At 29.0% G+C, this 20815-nt stretch overlaps 7 protein-coding genes across 9 annotated transcripts; 2 read left to right on the forward strand and 5 right to left on the reverse strand.

The window, feature by feature from the left end:
• Nucleotides 1-75: 75 nt before the first annotated feature.
• LOC114875717 (zinc finger protein 184) lies at nucleotides 76-3569 on the reverse strand. 2 transcript variants are annotated; one of them, XM_046288827.1, is made up of 6 exons: nucleotides 1917-3569; nucleotides 1764-1849; nucleotides 1390-1705; nucleotides 1150-1317; nucleotides 965-1068; nucleotides 76-902 (listed from the first exon to the last, which is right to left on the reverse strand). In XM_046288827.1, exons 1-6 carry the CDS (start codon nucleotides 3154-3156, stop codon nucleotides 186-188), a joined length of 2631 nt encoding a protein of 876 aa, XP_046144783.1. In that variant the 5' UTR covers nucleotides 3157-3569; the 3' UTR covers nucleotides 76-185. The 2 variants fall into 2 exon arrangements, with proteins under 2 accessions (XP_046144783.1, XP_029042163.2); XM_029186330.2 differs by lacking the exon at nucleotides 1150-1317.
• A 94-nt stretch (nucleotides 3570-3663) lies between these two features.
• LOC123988517 (follicle cell protein 3C-1) lies at nucleotides 3664-4566 on the reverse strand. The gene is made up of 4 exons (XM_046288830.1): nucleotides 4476-4566; nucleotides 4095-4364; nucleotides 3931-4002; nucleotides 3664-3860 (listed from the first exon to the last, which is right to left on the reverse strand). Exons 2-4 carry the CDS (start codon nucleotides 4356-4358, stop codon nucleotides 3750-3752), a joined length of 447 nt encoding a protein of 148 aa, XP_046144786.1. The 5' UTR covers nucleotides 4359-4364; nucleotides 4476-4566; the 3' UTR covers nucleotides 3664-3749.
• A 50-nt stretch (nucleotides 4567-4616) lies between these two features.
• Nucleotides 4617-5919, reverse strand: LOC114875731. The gene is given in 6 exon segments (XM_046288969.1): nucleotides 4617-5033; nucleotides 5302-5381; nucleotides 5383-5468; nucleotides 5535-5702; nucleotides 5799-5867; nucleotides 5870-5919. Coding segments are annotated over 6 exon segments (774 nt in total). The 5' UTR covers nucleotides 5907-5919; the 3' UTR covers nucleotides 4617-4699.
• A 713-nt stretch (nucleotides 5920-6632) lies between these two features.
• LOC114875718 (dolichyl-diphosphooligosaccharide--protein glycosyltransferase subunit STT3B) lies at nucleotides 6633-10576 on the forward strand. Its single transcript, XM_046288831.1, is given in 30 exon segments — nucleotides 6633-6699; nucleotides 6702-6728; nucleotides 6731-6760; nucleotides 6763-6814; nucleotides 6816-6848; nucleotides 7002-7065; nucleotides 7067-7097; nucleotides 7100-7151; nucleotides 7153-7336; nucleotides 7338-7371; nucleotides 7374-7676; nucleotides 7679-7697; nucleotides 7756-7789; nucleotides 7791-7859; nucleotides 7862-7967; nucleotides 7970-8071; nucleotides 8148-8270; nucleotides 8273-8314; nucleotides 8317-8425; nucleotides 8427-8464; nucleotides 8467-8484; nucleotides 8487-8682; nucleotides 8771-8862; nucleotides 8865-8902; nucleotides 8904-9170; nucleotides 9173-9228; nucleotides 9304-9335; nucleotides 9338-9382; nucleotides 9385-9398; nucleotides 9541-10576. Coding segments are annotated over 30 exon segments (2361 nt in total). The 3' UTR covers nucleotides 9625-10576.
• A 755-nt stretch (nucleotides 10577-11331) lies between these two features.
• LOC114875720 (INO80 complex subunit D) lies at nucleotides 11332-16731 on the forward strand. The gene is given in 3 exon segments (XM_029186335.2): nucleotides 11332-14437; nucleotides 14581-14592; nucleotides 14595-16731. Coding segments are annotated over 3 exon segments (1548 nt in total). The 5' UTR covers nucleotides 11332-13053; the 3' UTR covers nucleotides 14747-16731.
• On the reverse strand, nucleotides 16075-18854 carry LOC114875665 (the record flags this gene model as incomplete). Its single annotated transcript, XM_029186215.2, is given in 8 exon segments — nucleotides 16075-17259; nucleotides 17261-17314; nucleotides 17394-17617; nucleotides 17688-17894; nucleotides 17991-18498; nucleotides 18568-18660; nucleotides 18662-18701; nucleotides 18814-18854. Coding segments are annotated over 8 exon segments (1320 nt in total), but the record flags the coding sequence as incomplete, so codon positions are not given.
• Nucleotides 18855-19242: 388 nt separating this feature from the next.
• Nucleotides 19243-20478, reverse strand: LOC114875666 (39S ribosomal protein L9, mitochondrial). Of its 2 annotated transcripts, XM_029186216.2 has the most exons (3): nucleotides 20389-20478; nucleotides 20092-20200; nucleotides 19243-20010 (listed from the first exon to the last, which is right to left on the reverse strand). In XM_029186216.2, the coding sequence occupies exons 2-3, from the start codon at nucleotides 20185-20187 to the stop codon at nucleotides 19285-19287; spliced, it is 822 nt and encodes a 273-aa protein (XP_029042049.2). In that variant the 5' UTR covers nucleotides 20188-20200; nucleotides 20389-20478; the 3' UTR covers nucleotides 19243-19284. The 2 variants fall into 2 exon arrangements, with proteins under 2 accessions (XP_029042049.2, XP_046144756.1); XM_046288800.1 differs by lacking the exon at nucleotides 20389-20478 and having other exon boundaries at nucleotides 20092-20287.
• Nucleotides 20479-20815: the final 337 nt, after the last annotated feature.

Genomic DNA, 20815 nt, shown 5'->3' on the forward strand with positions numbered 1-20815 from the left:
ATCAACAAAAATAAAAATAAACATAATTTATAGTGTAACGTATATACTTAAGTATTTATTTTGAAGGGAAGTATGTATAGTAAGGAACAGTTAATATTTATTTAAAGAGCTCGCTATGTTATGTTTACATTAATATAAGTTATTAAATCTATCAGAGTAATATAACTCTTACAGAACATAAATAATTACTTTTCATTAATACTATACAATAATTGTTTTAAAGATTCTTCGTTAATAGTTTGTAAATTATTTGTATCATTGCCAGTATTACCAAAATTTTGTTCCAAATTTGTATTAATTAAATTCATTTCTATTTCATGTGTTGTACACCTAAAATTGTCGTAAGATTTGAATATATCTTGCTTCTGTATAGGAGATGATACTCTTAAATGTTCCATTTCAGTTGTAGGTGAAGATAATCCATTTTCAAGCGGAGGCATTACCATTGAGAAAAAGTGATTTGTATCATCTTGAAGTAATTTCTCATTTTTTGAATGATTTTCAACATTTTTAGAAGTTTCAACGGATTTTTTAAATATAGGACTATTAGGAATATCAGACTTCCATGTATTCCTTGTTTCTTCACTTTTATCATTTATTCCAATAAACTCGTCAAATTTTTGTTCTTTGTTAGAAGCATTCTGTGCTTTATTTATATCTGATTCTTTTGTTAGGAGATGTTGACCCTGAGTGTTTATTATCAATACGTACTTGTTCTCTTCATCATTCGTGATATTTAATATTGATTGATCTTTTTCTAAAACATTTTCTTGGAGATTTTTACATGAATCGTTACTTATTTTTTGTGTATTTGATATACATACAGATTGCTGATCTGGATTATTAATCTGATTCACATTTGTCATCTGTTGTAATGAACATTTATGGGTTCTTTGACTTACCTACAATAATAAATAATTTATGAAATTGCAATGATACTGGTTTTTATCTAATTATAACATACCTTATATCTGAAACTTTTTCCACACGTTGTACATTTATAAGGCATTACACCAGTGTGAATTCTACGATGAACTAAATACGAAACACGTTGACGGAAACATTTTCCTAGAAAATAGATATTATTAAAAAAAGAGCAAATCTTCTTTTATTATTACATATAATTATAGCTTTTAATATTATATATACCATTTGTCTTGTTTCTTAAATACATGTCATATAATGTATAGTTTGTATTCGTAATATTTAGTAATTTCCAAACATAAGGCGTATTTATAAAAAATATAGCAGTAATCACAGAATTGTTATACATACATTGCACAAATAGAACAATCCATGTTAAATTGTTAATGATAACTGAAAACAAAACATGCATTATTCTAAAGCTTTATAATGTTTATCAATGATGTTTATAAAAAATTAACATACCACATGTTTCACATTCAAAAGGTTTCTCTCCAGTATGAATCCGTTCATGGTTGTGTAAAGTAGATAATTCTTTAAATGATCTGCCACAAGTTGTACATGTATGTGGCTTATCATCTTTGTGGTATAGCCTGTGTTTATGATATGATTGTTGGAAAGTGAATGTTTTGTTGCATATATTACATTTGTATGGCATTTCTCCTGAATGTAATCTTTTATGTTTTTTCAAAAAATACTTTGTTGTGAACATTTTACTGCATACATCACATTCCCATTGTTTCGCTTCATGTGTTTTTAAATGCTGCATTACATGTTGTTCCTAAAATGACAAATACCTTCTATTTGTTTGAAAATTACTAAAACAAAATTGCAGTTACCTTTTTAAATTGTTTTCCACATGTAGGACAACTGTATTTATTTTCATTAAGTATGAATTCTATTTTCCCACCTTTAGCTAATGAACCTGAAAAATTATTTATTTGTACACATCTGTTGAATGATATAATTTTAATATAATATTAATAAGTTACCCAAATTGTATCCCATATGTGCTACTCTCATATGTACCATCAGACTACCCTTCATTTTAAAGACTTTAGAACACAAGTGACAGGAATAGTTTTTCAGAAAACTTTCAGGAACAATATTTAAATCTTTCTCATTGATCGTATGTATTAATTGTTTATGTAAAACTAAAATATTATGATCAGGAAAATGAAATCCACATATATTACAGCGTTCAGTCTTTTCTTTTGTTGATAGAGTTTTAAAAAGTTTTAATTGAGGGAGTATTTCTTCATTCTGATGACCTTCATTCTCACTTTTATTACACATGGTAGATGAATTATTTTGCATATTTTTATAATTATTATATTTCTCTAACGGCATATTAATACAAACTGATGTATCAGTTCCAAAGTTATTCATTGTTGTTGTTTGTTCATTATTACAAGATTCTTCATTTTCTATAGGTCTCTCCCTTTTATCTAAATTTTCATTTGTAGAAACTTGTTCTTTACAATTTTGATTCTGTATCCAGTTTTTAAAGGTTTCAGTATTTTCATGCTCTACTTCAGAATAATTGTGCAAAAAATTAATGTGTTTAATATTGTTACTGTCATAATATTGTGTACCATAATTTAATTTTAATGTTTCTTGTAATATCTGTTGAGATTCTTTCTCTGACTTTGATATTTGTTTATTTTCATGAATTGTATTTATTTCTTCGTTCTCAGATGTTTGATGTGGTAAAAATGTAACTTGAGGTGCATGGTTCAGCGATGAATTCTGATTTTGAATACAAACTTTTGAGTTCAAAATTGGATCTTCGTCTCTTGTACTTGGTAAATTTTTAGAAAATTTTAAATTGCTTTGGATATGATTTTCCAATTTATTTGAATCTGCAGTTTGCGTTTCTAATACATTCCAATCTTGAAAAGTAGTATTTTGTTGACTATGCATTACTGACGAATCAAGGCTGTTATTAACAACATTGGTATGTTTTGGTAATTCTGTTACATTATTGTTGTTTAAATTAATAGTGTGACTAAATAAATGAATAGTAAGTTTATCAATTCCAAGCAACACTTCGTTGCACACAGGACACACAAGAGGTCGAGTTGCTACACTTATTAACCCAGCTCGCAATGCATCCAGTGTTAAAAAACCTGGTTGTGAGCACAAAGGGCATGTTAAAAGTCGTGCACACATATTTCTTACCAATGTTTTATTTGTAAAGTACTTTATTAAAGCAGTAACTATCAGTTCCATGCAATTTCACATTACTTCTTTTGTATAAAGCACCATAATTTTCTTAATATTTAATAATAGCAAAGAATTATGTAAATGATAAATATTTTCTTCATTTCTTTTTTGTATCAGCAAAAAACGAAACTTTGATGAACGTTTAACAATGTTTGTTGAAATATAAGTGTACAAGGTGCATACAACTTTAAAGCAGCTGGTCAATTTAAATTTAACATTGTCAGGTATAATATTATTGGGGTTATGCTTGAACTTGACCTAATAGCACAAATTAAAGATCAAAATCATACCTTACATATTTACAATTAAAAATAAAAGCTTAAGAGAGTAAAAATTTTCCTTTTTTAAGATGCACAAAATAGAATAAAGATTCACATATGAAGATCTAATTATAGAATAAGGATTTCAAATATTTATCTGGGATTCCTTTGATTCTCTATAGTGTGTATATAACGTTCTTAGTGCTATATTTAGACGAACGGCGGGATGTTTAAGAAGAAATTTTAATGGGAGTACAAATATTTTTATTAAATTAAAAAAGTATAAAACTCGTCAAATTGTAACAGATAAAACAACCCTAAAATGAGGTAACATTAATTTTAATATAATGGACATTTATATGGCGCACCATCCTTGCAACAATATTCTTTTCCAGTAGAAAGATTTGTATTAATCCATCCACTTTGGCAATTTTGAATAAATAAATAAGCCTGGGACAAAATAATTTATATAATATTGAATAGAACAACCTTTATGATAAAATAATATAATAAAACTTACTTTTTCCTTGTAACAGCTATGCTCTATTGAACCACATAGTATTGTTGAACTACTTGGAAGGAATTTAACAATCTGTAATTAAATTTAAATATTTGGAATGTTTAATCTACGACAATAAAATGGTTTAATTACTAAAAACATATCTCTTTTATAAATCAACTTACAGTCTCCAAACATTTATTAATGCAATGTCTGTTTCCACTTTGAGTACATGAAAATATTCCAGGATGTTCATGCATAACAGCAGGATCTCCTATAGGTGGTTCTTTACTACCTTTCTTAAACTGTTTAGTTAAAAAAATTCCACAAACACAACCATGCGGTGTTGGGGTAGTTGAAACATGGAGAGTATTGTTTAAATTTGTTGATTTAATCTGATCATTTGCAAGTGCAGACGAAAGGCAAAGAATTAATAACACTGGATACATTGTTATCTGTGAAAAAAAGTCCATATTTTACTAATTTTATGTAGGTAATAAATTTGAATATAAAATTTACATATATGTATAGTAGGTAAAATATGAAAAATATTTCATTATACTTACATTAATTAAACTGAATGAATCACTTGCATGAACTTAATGAAAGTTAAGAGTTGCTGCAGGTTTTGTTAAAACCTTATTTTGACATGTCAGCAATTAATGTGGGTCAAGTAAGTACTTAATAAGCAATATTTCATAATAGTGTAATATATAATTATATTCTGTATTTTTATACTGTATTCGTTTATACATTATTTCTTAGCAGGATTATTTACAAAACATAAAATTTATAACTTTTTAATGACTTTTGCATTGCCTTTTAAAACTATTTTCTGTCCATTTGCAATGCAAACATATTTACATTCCATAATTTTTCTTGGAGAAACAATTTCTACTTTTATTTCTACTATATCTCCTGCATAACACGGTGCTGGATATTTAAGATTTTGTTCAACCACTAGGGTTCCTGGACCTGGTAATTTTGTTCCAAGTACTCCTGACACTAAGCCATTAAGAAGTGCACCATGAACAAGATTATTGGGGCATTGACGGTGTACTGGATTATAATCACCAGTTAATTCAGCAAAATTTAATATATCATCCTTTGTAATTGTTTTGAAACTGATATTTCACTTGCAGTCTTTCGTAAATCTGAAGCACTGTGCAATATCTTTTCAGTAGCTAAAAAAATGCCTTGACAGCCTCCATTTTATTTTCAATACAAACTGTACTTTACAGTTTTCTTAGTGATAACAACATTTATTTCTGCTAGGGTATTTTTGTTATGTATTTTCAGACTTTTCAATGTTATTTGTCATGAGAATAATCATTTAAAAACTATTGTTGCCAAGTTCTAATACGGATTACTTCATGATTTGATCACATCAGCTATTCTTTCAATTGTCTCGATGTTATTTCAGCTTTTGATTCGGGAGTAATTAAATATATTAAACTAGTAATTGCAGATAGTAGCAGTGTCTTCATTTTGTGAAACAAGTATTGACGTTAGAAGTTTAATGCCTTGATTGCTGTAAATGTATAATTTATTTATTGGATCTAAAAATATAATTTTCAAATATAATTATAGTCATTTTTCCAGCAAATAATATAATTTTTACTTACCAACGCATAAATTACAAATGCCTCCTGCTGCCCAACGTACCAACTTTACATTATTTTCAGATAATGCGTGAAGAAATAAATCAATTATTTGTAACTGTCTTATATATCCATAATTAATAGGATCGTAAGCAAAATTAGCAAGATTTGCTAGAACTTGTTCCTTTGCTTCTGTAAAAATAAATTCTTGTTATTAGTTTTGTTACTGAATAGATAATTACATAATAATTACATGATAAATTATCTAACCCCTTTTCATCCAAGTACCTTTAGATTTAGTAGTTTTATATTCTGCTGCTAAAAGTTTTAAAAAATCGTAACGACCAATAGGATTTTTCCAGTACGTTTTATTAGTTGCTCCTTAGTAGTGAACATGAGATCTTTTTTAATATAATTAAAATATTATATATTGCTTGTTATTTTTATGTAATTTTTGATTTCTGTAATTCCTTAAATCTAAGTTTATCGAAGAAGTTACATTTCATTATATATTAACTTGGTGCCATTAAATTATATTTACAATAGCAAGCTGATTTTCTTTAATAATTTCTAATTTGTTATGCCTTTAAACTTTGTTTATAAACACTAACGCAAACAGAAAGTATTAATCTGAAAAGTTGTTAAACTAATGTGTGTTATCCGGATATGACGTTTGAGACTAACTTTCGATGCGTTACATGTAATTGTACTCGTGTAGATTATGGTTAATAACTGAATATTACATTGGTAGAAAATTAATTCTATTGGTGGGTAAACTATTTCTGACTTCATATGTTGTTAATGAAACCAATCAGTAGCTTGATATTCGTATTGATCCTAGTGTATGTTCAAGCGCATATTCGAACATACTATTCCTCTACCATATTCCTATGAAAGTACGAAACGTCGCTGTGGAAGTCATGGTTGGTCATGGTTAACACGTAGCCGGTGTTCAACGTGTCTTAGACTCCTAGCCTAAGCATAGTGGTTTGGAAATTTGTTGCGGGCTGCTTGATTTGCAACGTACTTATTGAACACAAAGAAATGTTAATTATCATGTCAAATATCAATTAATACGTGAGGGAAACATTTACCATACATTCGTGTAAATATAAAGAAAATATGTTGCCAAATAGATCATCAACGACAAATACCAAAAAAGATATGTTTCCTGATAAGAAATCAACTTCTAGCAAATGAAAACTTCCACGTTAACAAATGCGCGGGTCTTAGTTCTCTTATTACTTTTACTGTTTGCTACTCGCTTGATCTCAGGATTTGCAATCTCGGTTATTTGCAGTAATCGTTCGAAAGTATCATACATGAATTCGATCCTTGGTACGTATTTTTTACACGCTATTATATCAAGATTACATATGTTTATAGATAATTTAATTGGAGATATTTTTTTATACACAAATATTTGATTTTCATTCGAATAAATTAGTTATAATAATAATTTTTAAATAAAATCATTTTTATACAATATAGGTTTAACTACAGAGCAACAGCGTACATGGTACAACATGGATTTCTATAATTTTTAAATTGGTTTGGATGAAAGAGCATGGTATCCACTGGGTCGTATCGTGGGGGAACTGTTTATCCAGGATTAATGATCACATCTGGATCGATACATACATATTACTTCTTTAAATATCCCGGTACACATAAGAGACATTTGTGTATTCCTAGCTCCAATTTTTAGTGGCCTTACCGCCATTTCTACGTACTTATTGACAAAAGAGATATGGAGTGCCGGTGCTGGTTTGTTTGCGGCGTGCTTCATCGCAATTGTGCCTGGTTACATTTCAAGATCTGTAGCAGGGAAGTTACGACAATGAAGGCATCGCTATATTTGCATACAAATAACATATTATCTTTGGGTTAAGTCAGTTAAAACTGGCTCTATCTTCTGGGCTTCTATGACTGCTCTCTCCTTATTTTATATGGTATCAGCATGGGGTGGCTATGTTTTTATCATTAATCTAATTCCATTCCATGTATTTGCATTGCTGGTTATGAATCGATTTAGTAATCGCCTTTTTACAAGTTACACTACATTTTATATTTTGGGACTTCTATTAAGTATGCAAATACCATTTGTTGGTTTTCAACCGATAAGAACATCGGAACACATGGCTGCAGGAGGTGTGTTCGGTCTGTTATGTTTGTAGCAGCCCTCAGGTATGTTGATATATTAATACATTTGTATATAAATTAAATATATATTCTTTTATTATAGATACCTGAGAACTGTCCTTACCAAATCTGAAATGAAAGTATTTTGGAGGCGTAGTTGCAGTTACAGCTGGTGTTCTTTTGCTTATTTTGATCTGTTGTAACTTACGCCGGGTGTTGTTGCTCCTTGGAGCGGAAGATTTTATTCCTTATGGATACTGGCTATGCAAAAAATTCACATTCCAATAATAGCATCTGTTTCTGAACATCAACCTACAAATGGTTTAAGCTTTATTTCTTTGACTTGCACATTCTTGTTACAACATTTCCTGTTGGTCTCTGGTATTGTATTAAACACATTAACGACGAACGTGTTTTTGGTAAGATTTTACGATAAAATCATTCATTATTTAAAAGTATTGATATCTCTTATTAATATTTATTATTATTTTGCAGTTATATTATATGCTATCAGCGCTGTTTATTTTGCCGGAGTTATGGTTAGGCTTATGCTCACTTTAACCCCTGTAGTTTGTATGCTTGCCGGAGTAGCGTTTAGCGACCTTCTGGAATTGTTCTTTAAGAAGAAGATAGTGAAAGAAACGATCGAGGTAGTAATGGAAGTGAGAAGAAAGCGAGGAAGAAAGAGAAAGGAGCCCCGGTAGAGCATTATACGATAAAGCTGGTAAACTCCGTAGAATGAAACATGAAAGACCGAGGGGCAATGGCGATGGATGGGTATTAATCTCGGAATGGTGTTGTCATTGGAGCATTTATTTGATGATGATGTTCACTTACATTGTACTTGGATTACAAGTAATGCATATTCTAGTCCCTCAATTGTTTTGGCATCATATAGTAACGATGGTGGTAGAGCTATACTTGATGCCTTTAGAGAAGCTTATTATTGGTTAGCACAAAATACACCAATTGATGCTAGAATTATGAGTTGGTGGGATTATGGTTATCAAATTGCTGGAATGGCTAACAGGTATATATGTTACATTGACACAATCGTGATTATTGAATACAGCAATAGTCTTTGTTAAGTAGAACTAAGCGTTTCTTTTTCAATGTAGAAACTACTCTTGTGGACATAATACTTGGAATAATTCACATATAGCTCTGGTTGGAAAAGCAATGAGCTCAAATGAAAGTGCTGCTTATGAAATTAGACATCATTAGATGTAGACTATGTATTAGTTATTTTTGGGAGGAATGATCGGGTATTCGGGAGATGATGTTAACAAGTTCCTTTGGATGGTTCGAATTGCTGAAGGTGAACATCCACAAGATATTCGTGAAAGTGATTATTTCACTGAGAAAGGAGAATTTCGTGTGGATGCAGAGGGTTCACCTACTCTTTTAAAATCATGATGTTATAAATTAAGTTATTATCGATTTGGAGAAGTAAAAATCGATTATCGATCACCTTTCGGTTATGATCGTACGCGTAATGCAGAAATAGGAAATACAAACTATTCCAATTAACATATTGGAAGAAAGCTTATACAACCGAACATTGGCTTGTTCGAATTACAGGTAATTCTGTTAATGGTGGTAAGAAAATCATTAATCATTCAAAAAAATAATACAATTTATATTAAAATAAATTCAGGGTGAAAAAACCAAGTGAGTTTAATAGACTAGTATTCCGATATCTAAACGAGTTGTGGCACGTAATGCCAATTCGTAATTAGTAAAAAGGTGAGAGTTTTAATTAATTTATTTGATGTAAGATACATTTTATGTTACATTTTATCGTATCGTTTCTCATTTTTTAAAATATAACATCATGTAATTTTGAAATGTAGTTGAAGTTGTGGGGGGTTGCACATTAATGTTTCAGACTGCACGTCGTAAGAAAGGTGTACAATAAAAAGCCGGCCAACCGTTGTTAAAGGACAGAAAACCTCAACGAAGAACTACGTAACAAAACATTTATTATCTAATTCATAATAATTTTCAAATACAACTTTTATAATAAAAAAAAAAGAAAATTACCGGTCCCTTGGGTCTACTACAAACTATACCCACACTAAGAATTTAATATCATTAAAATCGAATCAATTGAAATATAAAATAAAAGAAGTTATAACAGTTGAGGCAAATTAAAAATTGTTTTATAAGTATAATCCACAGAAAATTACATGTTTCATTTCACTTATTACACTTCTTGTTGACTTCTCTAATGTTATTAAACATTGTCTATGTACGGCTGTCTCACATATCATTTAGACATAATTTCTATATAGTCACACCGTGTAATGCATTTTTATAACAAAATCACCATATGTTTGAACTAGACACAACATATTCATACGTTTAAAATTTTGTTTGTACTTAATTAGTCTCTAGCTTATTGTTTATTCATATTATGCTTTTGTTCAAACAAGTAATATTTCTGCTATATCTGTGTAATGCACACATTTTACTTGAACAAGTAAAATTCATTAGTTAGAGTGAATAAAAATAACTACCAATATCAAGCAGTTGAAATCAGAGGGATTGAATACATGTTATGTATACAAAGTTTATTATTACCAAAGTTTACCACCTTAGTGAACATTTATAAAAGAAATTTTGTGGTTTAAAATTGCTGAATAAAGTTTCATTGTTCTCTACACAGGATTTAAGAATAAGGACGGAGGATTCTCAATATATCACATACTTTTGGCTTTGTAATCTTTTAAATTGTTCCTGCATTTTTATTAAATATATTTTAGTTTACTATTACTATGTTAATCACTTGTTATTATGAATTATATTATTTTTTTATAATGTTCATATACCACGGATTGGTCATTATTTTTAATGTATATGTTTGGGAGATCAGAAAATGACAGTTAAAACAATGTTAAATATATAAAGTAGTTATGTATATATTCCATTGTGTATATTTAATTATCAAGAGATTAAGAGAACTACACATTCATGAAAATATTATCCCACCAACTATGTGAAACTGAGAAAAGTTCATTTTATTAAAAAGGTTGCACGTTACAATTTCTTATATAATAATATATATGAAAAATACAGCATAAATGAATGAACAGCGATAAATTGTGCATACATAATATAAAAAAAATTCTGAACTCTTCTAATTTGTAATAAAATATTTATCAAAGAGATCAAATCTATAACTCAACAGGTGGTTGTAGATTTTTATTAGTCTATCTATTGCCGTGAATAGGTCTAATACTTTTAACTGTCACAAATCAGCTGATCAATGTAACAATTTTTCAAGGTACTAGACTTTGGGATGACTTTCGTCAGTTATTGATTCAACAGAAAATGTTATTATTAATAGTTAACAATTCAATTAAACTTTTAATAAAGAACATTACCATATATGAAAATATAGATTGGTTAAAAAGTGTAATGAAATATTACTTTTATACACGAATTAATATGTATACAAATTAATGTGTAATTATAGTTCAAATACATAAGTATATAATTGTTTATTAATTTCTTAATTATAAGCAGAAAATACTATTTATATGAACAAGTCTGTTCATAAAAAAGAAACAGATTTTTCATTTGATATCTTACTCTTTATTACAATTGTATAAAGACTTATTATTTTAGGATAATTTACCATTAAAAGATTATATTAATTATAATTATAATTATTGCAATTTATTAAATTATTATTCAAAATTTGTATGAATTCTTTAAGTGATATAGTGTGTCATTCTGTGTTTCACAGAAGTTTTAAAAATACCACAATTAAGATTATAAAAAAGTATAATAAGTAACAATTATTATGAATCAATACTTGAAAATTTTGAAGATATATAAGATAACATTTTAAATTGAAAAGAATAATACATCACAATAAGGTGTTTCTTTATCGACATAATTGTAAAATATAAGAGAAAAAAAACTAATGTAAGTTACATCATTGTATGTGTAAAACAATTAAAAGGTTATGTCAAACTGTATAATGAAAACCAATGTAACGAATTCTGGCAGGAATCTTCGAAATCATGTAAAAGTATGTTTTTATATATTAATACATAAAGTAAGTTAATACTTAAAATAGACGTAAAATGTTTGTATACCGAATTCATAATGATAATACAGTGAATTCAAAGATTTTTCGCATCAAAAACTATTCGTGTGTGCAGCGTCCGCCATTTTGCTTCCCTTACATCTGACATGTCTTTCTAATGTTATTATCGATGAATGCTGAAATTTGTGCGTGAATCTTCGATCTTGTTGAAGTATATTTTGTAAGAAAAAGGTCGAATTGTTCCTGATTGGACAACAACCTCCATTACTGTTGAGAGTAACATCCATTATCCCAACCTCGGTAAACTAATGAAACGAGTCCATAAAGGGAATTTCGTGAGCGTATTTGTGAATAGTTTATCTTTGTTAAGGAGTGCAAATACGCGACAAGACTCATCTGATAAGTTTTTCTAACTGTATTGTCAAAACTTGATTGCAATATTTTGCTGAGTGTCTTATTGTCTATATAAGGAGTGTACATAACCAAACAGTGTTGATATCCAACATCATGTACTCATGTCAACATTGGAGATAAAGTGCTTAATAATATGGCTTTGTCTTGTCCAAGATTATCAGAACTCTTAGAATCAATATCCAATAATTTGATGTTCTATGCGATACAATCGCTCAAAGATGTGTAGAATATGTTATATGTGAATTGCTATGCGAGGCAAGGATTGTTTTTATCCTGATCTAGCCATGGACTAAGTTCACGCTTACTGCTTGAACCAGGAGAGTGTAGTAATTATCTTGTATGCATTATGTACAGCAATGCAAATCTAAACTTAGAGTGATAAATAGCTTTAATTGATCTATACATTATTGACTGCTAAAGTATTATTTGCACTTTTAGGGCATAGAATAAATTTTATTGTCATTTAAATATACAAAGTTTTTGTAAGGATCAACTACAAAATTTGATACTAAGTAATAAGTAAATAATTTTAATCTTTTTATTCAAACATAGTCCATGACAAAACAAAGTTTTGTACATAAAAAGATGTAAATAAGATAGCTGGGTGTATATCAATGTTAATAATATAAATAGTGCTCATGACTATTTTATAATTTATTATACTTTTTAAAAAGAAAATTCATTTTGTTAGTTATCTTAATGGACATATAAACACTGATGTGTCCGAGGCAAATACAAAAACTAAACTGTGATATAATACAATAAAAATAACTTTTTATTTTTTTATTCTCAGTATTATGAATTAAAAAATATCACTGTATGGACTTGGATCTAGGCATATGGCGGTGAACTAAGTTTTATCTAGATAGGAAGTTGATTTGGAGAGTTTGAGAATGCAGGTGGAACAGGATACAAGGAAAGCGATAATCAATGAAGGTCTCTATGTCCGAAAACTCAAACATGGACAGTAAATTGAAGTTTTCGGATCGCTTGAAGGCTTTGTTAAAAACTGAAGCTCGTCAAGATGTCGATCCATACATTTTTTGTGAGCCAGAACCATTTACTACTACAGCAAGAAAAAATGTTACAGTAGTTTCATCCAAAAATTCTAAAGTAATGCAAAATTGTAAAAATAGTAAACCTAAAGGAAAATGTATTAAGCAAAGAATAAGGATAACATCTATACCAGATGGGGAATACAAACCTGTACAAGATCATGCTGTAGAGTTAGATATTGACAATAGTGTCGGTGGTGGTGGCAGTGGTAGTGGTGACGGTGAAAATATAGATTATAAATTTGCAAAAGCACTTCATCATAAACAACGTCACATTGAAAATTTACAAAGATTAAGATGTAGAAGGCAAAGGCGGGACCATACTCTATTGTATTATCCTAGAGCTGGTGATGAAATATCAGATAGCGATTCAAGTGGAGATGAAATGACAATTTATCAACATTATTGGTTCTCTGGAGAAATCAGTTCAACGTTAAATCGTTCGGCACGTCTTTCTCAATTACGCTCTCAATTGAGAAGGCGATTAATTCAGTTACATAAAAGTGGAACAGACTCTGAAGCCTTATTACGTGATAGAGCTAGATGTTTGTTGGAAGCTGCCTATAAAGATCCTGCGTCTACAGCAAGAGCTTTAAGCGGTTCTCCAAGTACGAGTAAAGTGGTGGATGGGCCACTTTTAGTTGGTGGACTTTGCGGAGCTGAAGGATGTCAACAAATATCTTTGCCCTGCACTCGCCATTGTTCTCGTCACATTATGTTGAACGGAGATCAACTTTTGTTTGAACATTGCACTGCCAAATTTAGTGATAATACACAGTGTTGTATTCCTGTGTTTGATGTTGCACATGAATTACCTCTTTGTCCAGAGCATGCTAGGAAAAGGGATAACTATCATCGTAAAGCTCAAGAGTCTAAACCAAAGAAAGCTCGTAAAAAACCAACATCCCCAACAATTTCCAGGCCTAAACCAAAATCTAGGCCAAAGAAACGGAAACGGCCTCCTACAAATAAACTTGAGAATAAAGGTCCTACATTGGTACACGAGGAGAGTCAATATTTGAATCAAATAAACTCTAGTGAAAATCAGACAAAAACTTTAAACAATTTAAATACCATAGCACAAGGAAGTTCAAATACTTCTAATTTAAATTTAGGACTAGGCCTTGGCCTTGGTGGAGGAGGGCTTAAAGTAGATCTGGGAGATCATGAAGTGTTTCCTTCTTTGGATTCTGCAGAGCATGATTTTGGCAATGTGCTCAATAATTTACCTCCTGATGCTTTTAATGATTTGTTCATTGGTAATTGCAATATTAATTACATAGATTAAATTTACATCTATTCGCTTGTTTATTTAGTTAACTTTGAAATCTTATGTAAGTTGAACAAAGTACTTATTATTCTAAGTTCTAGAATTGGCAAGGATTTGTTATTTTTCTTCCAGAGGGTAGAAATGGGAGTATGAACCATCGAGAGAAGAGGAGGAAGAATTGGAACGAGCGTTGGAGGCAGTAGATAAGGACGTACGAAATTTGGAAAGGATGGGGCAAACACATGGACTTTTAGAGCCAGCCTTATTGGCTCAACTTATGTCAGATATTGCATCGTAGCCCCGCCTATTTTAATAATATATTAATTTGGAAAAAAAACGAATTCGCGGTGTGTTCCTTATAATATAGAAAAAGAAATACTGTTTGTGTCTGTGCTGCTAAGTGTAAGATTGTGTTACTGACTTTCGTTAGATAACTATACAAATCCAAGATGATGGCAGGGATTGACATATAAACCGAATGTTGAAAAAAATAGTAACTACTATTAATTTAGTATAAACTTCATTGGTACAATATCATAACGCAATTAGATTCATATAGAAAAAAAAAAATCGTATTTCTTGTAAATGCTAAAAAATTTCATTCTTGCTAAAAACTAATCATAAGTGGATCACAATCTCATCTTATCTTTTATACTATATATTTACAATTCACTTGCAAATTACTTTGAGTATGTTCTAAAAATTTAGTTACATTCTTGTAGTTACAATAGTATGGCAATAAATATTTTTTAATGATGGAAAGTATAAAAACGATGAAAAGAAAATCAATCTTATAGAACAATTTTGACATACTTGGATTTTTCAGGGTATAAAGACTCATTTTTATTTATTTATTACTTTATTCAATTCCGATATTATTTTCATTAACAGTAATATTTTTTGTTCTCGAGTACCCTGTTGTATCTACAGAATATATTCATAAATAGTTTGGAAACATAATCAAGTGCTTATATATACAGCTTTTTTAGGTTGTATATAAATAAAATTATAAATTTTTGTTGATTTTTTTAAAGCAAATGATTAAGTATGATTGCTATGTTTGTTGCATGTTTCAATAAGAATATACTTAATTTTCATTTAAACAGAAGTTGAAACTATTTTAACAAGTTATTTTCTATTAAAAAAAAAACTATTCTTAATACAATTGCATGAACACATGACTGAATTTAAAAGAAATTACATACATACGTACATACATAGTCATTCATTTTCATCTGCTGTAATAATATATGCAAATAATCACAAATAATCTTATTGTCATACATAATCATAATCATTATCATTCTTTTCATTTTGTATTATAATCGTGTAGACAGGAGTTCAGTAATAGATAATTGTAACATATAATTAAAGATTCAGATTAATAAGAAGTGCCGAAATAGTTTCATTTTTGATATCTTTAGTAACTGTAATACATTTAAATTTCTTTTGCAGCCTATAAAAAAAGATGACATGCTGTGTATTATTTCATTTTTTCATTTTTTGAGATAATGGTATTTAAAACAAAAATGTTAAGATTAGACAAATATTAACGAGGCACAGATTTTGAGAGTAAAACTAGATTGTTCTTACTAATTGTATGTACATGATTAAATCATTTACTGCCATTTGACATTTAAAATATTGCAACATAGTTATAGCGCTGGAACTAGTATTATGTGTGTACATGTAACATTTTAAAATGTGCATATAATACAAATTATCATAATTTTAATACATATCGTAATTGAAGTCAAATGAAAAAAAAAAGTACGTTGAATCATTTTATAGATTATAAATATGTATGTACAAGAAACAAGAAACAAGAAACACATCTCGTTAAAGGAACACCAAGATTGTATAGGTTTTTGTGAAATCTAGTTTTTATTATCAAAATTTTTGTGCCAAATATAATTGATGAGGTATTCATTTTTGTACCTTATGCATATGTGTCAGAATGATAGGTTGCAAAGAAGTACATCTTGAATAATGAATGTTTTAGCTAAATGTAAACCATCTCAAATGGACAGTAAATTTGCCACTTGTATATGGAAAGAAAAACAATATAATTTACAATTTAACCCATATTGGGATTAAATTAATATTGTTATTATATATAATGGTAGTAAGTAGGTACATTAATTATTTATCTAAGGACAATGCAGAATTTAATTATAAAACAAATGCATTGCTTCAATTGTATCTATATGTGTATCTCCTTGTAAAATATCAGCATTAGTGCGCATTATTAGGCATTATCAATTATAATAAGCATATTTTTTACATTGTCTTATTGTATTCAGTTTATCTACCCCATTCACACGTCCTTAACAGTTTTTCCTGAAGACACATACATATATTCAATTATTCGATCTTTATTAATCCACATTAATATTAAGTAATTATATAAAAAGTAAAACGATCTTCAAATAGTCATTAATAATTCATTTCTGTTCTATTTATTCATTTTACTTTGAAAAAACTGAAGTACTAAAACAATGTATTTTTATTATCAATACATGTACTGTTATTTGTGAAGATCTGAATAGTTCAGTTGACATAAGATGCAAAACAGAATATTTTCTACTTAAATACTGAAGGAGGTTTATTGTACAAATATATACGATTTAAAGAAAAGCTGAGCCTCTGAATAATATCTTAATCTATCGTTGTCGCTACTGATAATGTATCTATTTGTTTATAGGTTTGACGTTTAATTTCCCTAATAAACCATTTCTTTCTTGATTCTTCACGAAGAGTTTTATATCCTCTTGGTGATATATTAATCATCTCAAGCGGAAAATCTCGAGGGTAATTTAATTTTTTCTCGAAATGGTGGAAGTCTTCGAGTTGTTATAGGTATGTCCTAGAACATTTATTTCAAATTAATAATTAAAGTATTTGATATGTAAATATGTCAAGAAATATTGGTAAAAACTTATTACAATTTCCAATGTATCTTTTGTACTTCTTCTTGTTTCATACTTTTTTGTTCGGATAGTTGAGCTTTCATCAATCTCAGTTTCTTCGAACGGTATCAACATTATATTATAATTAGCTCTATTTTCTCCAAGAATTCCTATTTTAATTCCTAGATCATGTAATTTTTCTTCTTCAATAAGTAGAGCGTTTTGTAGATAAAGAATTCGTTCATCGTTTGAGTTATGTCCTATATTTGTAGACTATAATGTAATTTTCTATTTTCTTACAAGGAAGTATATGAGAAATGGAGAACATACCTAGAGCTAACAAACGATAGTCACAATCAGAGTATATTAGCTCTTGTATTAAAGGAGAATTTCGTAATAATTTTCTTTTGACCTGTAATTTTGGGCCATGTAATATTTCAATGTCATTACTCAACATTTCTTGCATAATTTGACTAGTGCTCCGTCTTTCTGCCATATTATATGCTTTTGTTCTAAACAATCTATGTAACTCAATTTCTAAAATAAATGTTTCTCTCTTTAACTAAGTATAACAAGTTAGTAACTGTTTGATTGCTGCTTTACATAACGTATCTTCTTGTGAAATTAATTTACCAATCAAACTAAAATGTTTACGCTGCAATGCTATCCAAATAACACGATGCGCTATGCAAATTAACGTTTCAAATGTTCTTAAATCTTTTTCTCCTTCCGATTGTGTTAATAGCGGAGATCCCTTTTTTCCTCCAGTCATATGGTGGTATTGAGTGTTATCTTGACAACCTATTATTAAATCAGCATATTCTCTACCTAAGATACAACGAAGATTTTGCATTTCTTCTGCATATTTAGATCTATACCCTTGGGCTAAAGGATTTGGTGCTTTCTTTATGGTGGCTGCATATTCTTCTATTAATTCTTCCCATGTTATTATGTAATATTGAAAATAAATTATCAGAGCTCTTAGAAATCGATCAACAATTGGCATGTGGAAAAAATTCACAAATTGAGGACTAATAGGACTGGCTAACAAAAACATTACAAGATCTTTTATGTCTTGTAAGATAATAACACCTGGTTCATTTGGAGCGATTTTCCGCAAATAATATCTTCTAAATTTTAACTGAAATAACATATATTTAATTAATAGAAATTTAATATAAATATTTCTTTTTCTGTCGTTGTTATTTACCTTTTCACGCTCGCTTAAAGTTTCATGGAAGTTTAAAATTAAATATGCATGTGGACAATATACCTCTGAATCCTGAACACGATCGAATTTTTTTCTTTATCCTTTTGACTTGTTTATCCTCTGTGTCTTGTGTACTTATGTATAAATGTAAAAATGATTGAAATAAATAGAAACATACAAAATTAAAGGTAATTTAAAAGAAAGAAAAAGATACAAATTAATACAATTACTTAAAATTTTTTTTACCTTAATAAGATTAATCCATCAGAAATTTCATCCCATGCAAATATTTATTTTCCATTTTTACTATTGAAATAATAAAGTATTATACACTTTATTAGAACATTGAAGGCTTAAGAATCAGGTTAATTGATTAAACAGTGAAAGATAAAGCCAACAATTTGATACTACACAGCTAGATTATTGATTATACATGTGTACATGCTTCAGAAATATAAATTGTATTTATAAATAAAGTTTCAGCAAGATAAATATGCTTTTATACATATTTAATAAAATTCAATATATTTCTACAAAATATTTTTAAAAATTCATTGAGGTTGTTTTTGTTTTTCTAATAAATTAACTCTATTAATATATATGTATATATAGGTGAACATATAGATCACACTGTTTTTAAACAATATATAATTATGTAAAATTAAATCTAACAAATTTATGATTTTTTTATAGCAAATTTTATTTATGATAATACATTTATTTCTTAGTAAACTTGGTTTTAGTACTTGATTGATATTTTGGTAGAGAATTTAAGACTGGTTCATCTTCTGGGAAAATTGCTACACTAGGCAATTCCCAATATGGTACTTCGTAAGTAATTTTCTTGCTTGGATTATTAGTATAATGATGTACTCTACATCTAACTTTAGTTTCTTCGCAATTATTGACTTTAACAGTGACATAAAATTCTTTATTCTCAATAGATAAATCTGGACCAGATATAGCTTTCTCAGGAAGAGTTATTGCATGTTGAGGTACTATGAAACCTGCATTACGGAAATTTGCACTTACATGCCATTTTTCTATGGTCCACGGTACATCCATATTCATTGTTACACTTAAGTAACATTCTGATAATAAACTTATTGTATTTTCTACAAACTGAGAACTATGCGTAGCAAATTTCTTTCTCTCATCTTCATCTTGAATTAAATATTTTTCAATATTTTCAGGTGTTGCATATACAGCCAACTTTGGTAACAGAAATTGGTGATATGCTGTTAAACTTTTCACTTTAATTAATTCACCTCTTGCTCCTGCATCCTTTACAGTATCCAATAAAATTAGGTCAATTAGTGGATGCTTTTTAGTATTTGTATTTTCTACAAGATCATAAAGATAATGTTTATGTTTAAGTCTCGGGTAACGCTGACCTTTTTTCATTAACGGAACTGGAAATCTTCTTCTTAAAATAAATGTATTCTAAAATAAAAAAGAATAATTATTTACAAATACATCAGGTAACTTAACACCATTTTTTTATGTAATGCTTCGTAAATTTACCCGGGTTTGTTGCATTAGTAAGTCATTTTGATTAGATAAAAGTGTTGTTGACCGTGTGTTTAGACTATTTATACACGGTCTGATACACTTCAACATATTTATTTATTTACTGCAAATAATTACAAACAATCAAACAGGGTACACTTATTCTAGGTTAAAGTATATATATACAACTTGAAGTTGCATAAAGAAGTTAACTATTCTACCAATAAGTTAAATATTAATATGACAAAATTGAAAAAGTTTTTTTGGGACTAAAATTGAAAACTTCAATTTATTTAATTACAATTTACGTACCCTTTAAAAAGTGGTTCAAATTCGACAATTTCGCCATCTATACAAAAGCGGTGGAAACTACTCAATAAGTTACCGACTGGCATTCCGAAACTTGTGGCAGCCGGCGTCGAAGTCAGTAATGAAGAAAATGCATTCAAGAAAAATCTCCACGCCACCTTTATTTAAACATGCTCGCTGTTCATTTATTATATTTTAACAAATTTAAACAACTTTTGTGAACGTTCATTCCTTCATCATTCATCAAACCATGAGGATATGTCAACCTTTTTCAAAATTCCAATTTTGAACTACCCGTCGGTCGATAAGTCGGCAAGTAGTTTCCATCCCTTTTCGACAGATGGCACCATTGCTCATCTAATTTTGCTTACTTATATTCTTTTTTATTATTACACATTACGTATAAAAATAACGATATTCTTTTCATTAC

This window comes from Osmia bicornis, chromosome 15 (genome assembly GCF_907164935.1).
Source record: "Osmia bicornis bicornis chromosome 15, iOsmBic2.1, whole genome shotgun sequence".
NCBI classification, from domain to species: domain Eukaryota; kingdom Metazoa; phylum Arthropoda; class Insecta; order Hymenoptera; family Megachilidae; genus Osmia; species Osmia bicornis.